We start from the raw sequence: 5,716 nt of genomic DNA on the forward strand, positions 1-5,716 counted from the left end.
ATTTGTTTTTATATATTTTTAACATTTATTTAGTATTTTAATAATTATAAAATAAAAATGGATCTCTATCTCTATCTCATGTTAAACAAGTGAATCATATCATCGATATAGTCAAAGTTGCATGGTAAAAGATGAAGGTTAATCAACTTAGTTCGGGTATTCTTTGTGTCTTTTCATTATAAGTATTCTTTTTAACTTTAATTTTTGAAAATAAAGTGGGTGTTCAAAATTTAAGATCTCTGTAATCAAAACTAAAATGATGGAATCAAAAATTCAAAATGAAGATGTCGGAGATGTAGATGAAAAAAAAAAACGAAAACCGTTAAATATTATGATTTTTGAACCATTGAACATCATCAATTTGAATAAGATGAAGATGTTATAGAAGATTAGGGTTCGATCTTCGTATCAAGAGACCAACTAGATTTGATATTTCTTGTATTTTAATTCGACAATCACCATTTCCATCAGACTCTTTTCTTATCAATGTTATGATTGATTTGATCAGCTGATGTAAGTCAAATTGCTTGAGTTATTCCTTTTTCTGACCACAAATGTAAATGTGTATTCATTTGCATCTTCATTTTCATCCTCCAATTTACCAATGGCTTCATCATTCATGTCCTCCAAAACTACATAAATCTTTTTCTATTTCTTTCCAACCATTAAATACATCACTAATGTTAGAAAACAAGACTTAGGTCATTTACTTGTGAATTTCTTGATCTGTAAACCTGTATTAGTTTTTGAAGGCTTTCATTTTTACATGTATGGTTAAAGACGGAGTCAATTCACTATATCACTTATAATTAGATACTTGATATAAAGATGATAACTTACAAGCTTGAATCTTATGCAAAGATTTGAAGAATGAAGTGAAGAACAATTATCACTTCAACCACTTGTTAAACTCTAATATTTTTTTGAATTGGCTAGTCTAATCTATTCCAAATCTAACACCTAAATTCATCAACGTTCACGACAAAATTTAAACCCTCGACCTCACAAAAAGAGAACAACGCTTAATACCACTTGATTAAAAGGCCTTTGGTAAACTCCAACATTTTAATCATCATATATTTTGTATATTTCAATCCTTGAATTTAATAATATTTCATTATAAAGATCATGATGATTATTTAAGAGGTTAACCCAATGTTTTAAAAACCGGTTTTTTAGTTGAACCGGTATGGTGACTGGTTTCTAGTTCAACCGATTTAACCGGTTCGACCGCCGGGTGAATCAGTTTCTATATATTTTCATGTTTTTTCTATTTCCCTACACATACATACATATAGAAATTATGAATTTGATGCTTACAAGTTCAAACATTAAAAATACACATAAAAATAAGTTGTAAATGAATCCAAATACTACATATAACCATAAGTTTTAGTATTTTACATTAATCCATATACGTCAAAAAGAAAATATAATATAATACTGAAACGAAATATAGTTTTTGATGAATACAAACACATCAAATGAATTTATAACATTTATCATATGTTTTTATTTAGAAAAAATTAAATAAATTTCAAAAAAATCACCAAAGTTTATTATGTAAATGGTTCTTTTTCATGTGTTTTTATTCGGTTTAACCAGTTTATTTTGACCGGTTCAACCAGTTTTTTCTAAAAACCAACCGGTTCAATCCGTTTCAGAAATCAATGTAAAACCGGTGATACTTGAACCGCTTCCTCTCCCGGTTCCCGATCCAACCAGCCGGTTCAAACCAGTTTTTAAAACATTGTGTTAACCATTGATTATATCACTAAAACAAAGTATTTTTGCTTATGAAAATAAATCGTCATTTTTTGCTCTTCAACCTCGCTATATTTTTGTCATTACATTTTATTTATAGTGTAAAATAAAGTATATACTCGATGGGTGGCGGACACATAAAAAATTATTACTGGTTGCATAATTATTTTGAAGGTTGTGCTATTAAAAAAACTTATTTTCTACGATAGTTCTCATTACAAATAAAATGTTTACGACATATTTACATTGAATTTACATTTATTAGGACTTTGTTATGAATTTCGAATGAATTCGTGATATATTTTTGACAAATTTTGATGAATATATATTAAATTTTACATTTAATGGTAAATTTGAAAAATCATCCATATCACCTTAATACACCATATAGGTTTTCCATTGTATATATTTCAACCTAATTCTATTTTAGCAGTCTATAAATAAAGAAATGAATTGCAACACTCTAAATTTGAAGTGTACATTATATAACCTCTCACACACTTTATTTTTAAAGTGTAAAATAACATTTTAAATAGAGTTGGAGATGAACCATTTTAAATTCTATTTCAAACTTCAAATATAAAATGTAAAAATAAAATATGATTAAAGATGTTATTTCAAACGAACTCTTTAAATATAAAAATAATTTTTATAGTAAAAAAGAATATTATCCAAACTTGCTAACTTTTACAACTTGAAATGACTTTTTTCGAATTTGAAAAGGAAAACAATTAAAAAGCTAAATGCAAACAATTATTATAGTTATAAAGAAAAACATCCATCCACACTTGCCTACTTTTACAACATGTAATGTCTTTTTTATGCTTTTTTTAATCAAAACAATTAAAAGTGATCAAATGTAAATAATTCTTATAAAAGAAACATGATTTATACGGCATGAAAATGATAACAAAAATAACACCAAAAGATTCCCCACACCCAAAATAATTTCTTTTTTTCTTTTATTCATTTTTAATTACTTACTCGTTTTTCTTTTTCTTTTTTCGAATTTCCAGATAACAAAAAACCACGTAATATTATTTTTTTATTACGAAGGGATCCCATCGAAATAAATTCACAGGCACATCATAAAACCCTCAACAATTCACTATTCACTATTTCCTTTTTCATTTTTAATTTTTATTATCCTTTTCTTTAAGCCCTAGTAATTGTCTTCCTTCCAATACATTGCTTCTTCTTCTTCTTCTTCTCCTTCCTGAGGAGGAAAGGTGATGTTGCAGGGACCTCCGGGATTAATTGGAAACTCCGGCGATGTCGCCACTCCGGCACAGCCGCCACAACAACCAGTACAAGCTCATGGAAGTGTTGCAGTTGAATTAGGCGGTGGATTTAGCGAAGAAGAAACTGGAGGAAGAATCGAAGGTGAACGGAGTGGAAACGGATGGCCGAGGAAGGAAACATTGGCGTTGATTGAAATCCGGTCGAAAATGGATTTCGCTTTTCGTGATGCGAGTGCCAAAGGTCCATTATGGGATGAAGTTTCAAGGTAAAATCAATTATTCAATCCTTCAATCTTGTTTTACTCTCGATTCGAGGTGAATTTGTTCATATTCTGGACTGAAAACCAGATCTGTGAATTGAATTTGAATATCTCCTTCAAACATTAAATTAATCATCCAGTTGATTGATTTGAATTCCGTTCTCAGCATTTCGTGCAAGTAATTTGGGAATGAAGAAATGGCTGACGAAAAACGTGAATTGAATTTGAATTCCGTTTGAATTTTGTCTTCGTGTTTTCAGATTTTTCAATTATTGTTTTTTTTTTTACTTGTTCAAATTTGAAACGATGACCAGATCCAAACAGGAAACTTTCTCTTTCCCAATGCACTCCGACTCCGCCCAAATTTAGTCGATTCTTGTTTTACTCAGTGACGTTAATTCTCAAGGTTTATTTTATGCAAATAACAATCAGAATTCAGACGCCATGTTTGTTTTATCGATATTTATCAAGCTTTTACTTTGTCAGAAAACTTGGAGAGCTCGGGTATCATCGAAGTGGGAAGAAATGCAAGGAGAAATTCGAAAACGTCTACAAATATCACAAGAGAACCAAAGAAGGTCGCACCTCCAAAGCCGACGGAAAAACCTATCGATTCTTCGATCAATTAGAGGCTCTCGAAGCAAATACACAAAGACCACCGGCCGGAATGACAACTACCACCACCGCTCAACATCCATTCTCACAGCCGTCTGTTGTAATTCCTTTCAACGTCACTGGATCTCATTCTCATCAGACAAACGTCAGTCCTATCTCCGTTGCAGCACCAGCGATGGTTAATCACGGCGGTACCGGTGCCAGTGCAGGTGCCTTTCCGTTCTCGTCTTCGAACACCACGTCTTCATCTACTTCTTCCGACGAGGAGCCGCCGGAACTCAGGAGGAAGAGGAAGAGGAAGTGGAAGGATTTTTTTGGGAGGTTGATGACGGAAGTTATTCATAAACAAGAGGAGCTGCAGATGAAATTCCTTGATCAGATCGAGAGACGAGAACGAGACCGGATGGCCAGAGAAGAAGCTTGGAGAATAGAAGAGATGGCGAAAATGAACCGGGAGCATGAGCTTCTGGTGCAGGAGAGATCCATCGCCGCCGCTAAAGACGCCGCCGTCATCACGTTCTTACAGAAGATAACCGAACAAAACTCGAACAATCCCGTCACTCAAATCTCACAGCAGCCACCGCCACAGCCACAAAAGCAGCAGAATCTACAACCTCTACAGACACCACCACCACCACCACCGCAAACACCAACGCCACCACCAGCGCAGCAACAACATCAAGTTCAGCCGCCGGTATTACCGGCGGCACCAGTGGTGAAGAATGTAGAAAACGGTGGCGGAGGAAATTCGAATATTATCCTAGCGCCAAGCCCATCGAGATGGCCAAAAACAGAAGTGTACGCACTGATCAAACTCCGGACAACTCTGGACATGAAGTATCAAGACAGCGGACCAAAAGGTCCTTTATGGGAGGAGATATCCGCCGGAATGATAAAGCTCGGGTATAACAGGAATGCAAAAAGGTGCAAAGAAAAATGGGAGAATATCAACAAGTACTACAAGAAGGTGAAGGAAAGCAGCAAGAAAAGACCCGAAGACTCTAAAACATGTCCATACTTTCACCAGCTCGATGCTATTTATAGGGAGAGAGCCAACAACAGTAGCCACAGTAGTCTCAGGTTACCGGAAACCACCCAGATGGAACCGATTATGGCAGAACCAGAGCAGCAATGGCCACTTCCGGCGGCGGTCGTTCAGCAACAACAGCCTACGATTCACCAGAATAACGTAGATGATTATGACGATGAAGATGAAGACGACGAAGACGAAGGCGGCGATTACGAGATTGCACCCAACAATAACTCATCGTCAGTAGCTACAGTGACGATGGCGGAAACATAATACTATGAGAGAGAGAGAGAGAGAGAGAGATTTGTTCTTTATTCAATCAGAAAGTGCAGCGGGAAGAAAGGGGATGGGGGCAAAAGAGACGTGGGTCAGGATTCAGGAGTTGAGTTGCAGAAGACAGAAGTTGTTCCATGGATAAACGGGTCGGGTTTCCTGTCGTGACATGGGTTTGAGGTGTAACTTTGTAAGTTTTTTAGAGTATAGTATATTGTTGTTTTACTTTACGATTTAATTATTATTTGCAAAAAAAAGAATAATTTAATTATATAAAGAGGAGGATGTTGGAGGAAATAAAGAAACTGGTTTATTAGACTAATTGGTAATGTATTTTGTTTTGCATAGTAGGTTACAGAAAAGGTTTATACTTTATTCGTGGTTTATTTAAGAGAAATTATCATAAAAACCATTAGGTTTTCAAGATTTTATTTTATCTTAAAAACAACTCATTTATTTTATTTTATTTTTCTCTTAAAACTCATGCAAGTTTCTATAAAAAAATTCATAAAATCATTTTACTAAGCTTTTTA

At 34.3% G+C, this 5,716-nt stretch overlaps 1 protein-coding gene across 1 annotated transcript; it reads left to right on the forward strand.

Annotated features, from left to right (window-relative positions):
* The first annotated feature begins 2,846 nt into the window (after positions 1-2,846).
* Positions 2,847-5,505, forward strand: LOC111919502 (trihelix transcription factor DF1). Its single transcript, XM_023915052.3, has 2 exons — positions 2,847-3,271; positions 3,752-5,505. The coding sequence occupies exons 1-2, from the start codon at positions 2,997-2,999 to the stop codon at positions 5,181-5,183; spliced, it is 1,707 nt and encodes a 568-aa protein (XP_023770820.1). The 5' UTR covers positions 2,847-2,996; the 3' UTR covers positions 5,184-5,505.
* Positions 5,506-5,716: the final 211 nt, after the last annotated feature.

The sequence above is a fragment of the Lactuca sativa genome, chromosome 9 (assembly GCF_002870075.4).
Source record: "Lactuca sativa cultivar Salinas chromosome 9, Lsat_Salinas_v11, whole genome shotgun sequence".
Lineage (NCBI taxonomy): Eukaryota > Viridiplantae > Streptophyta > Magnoliopsida > Asterales > Asteraceae > Lactuca > Lactuca sativa.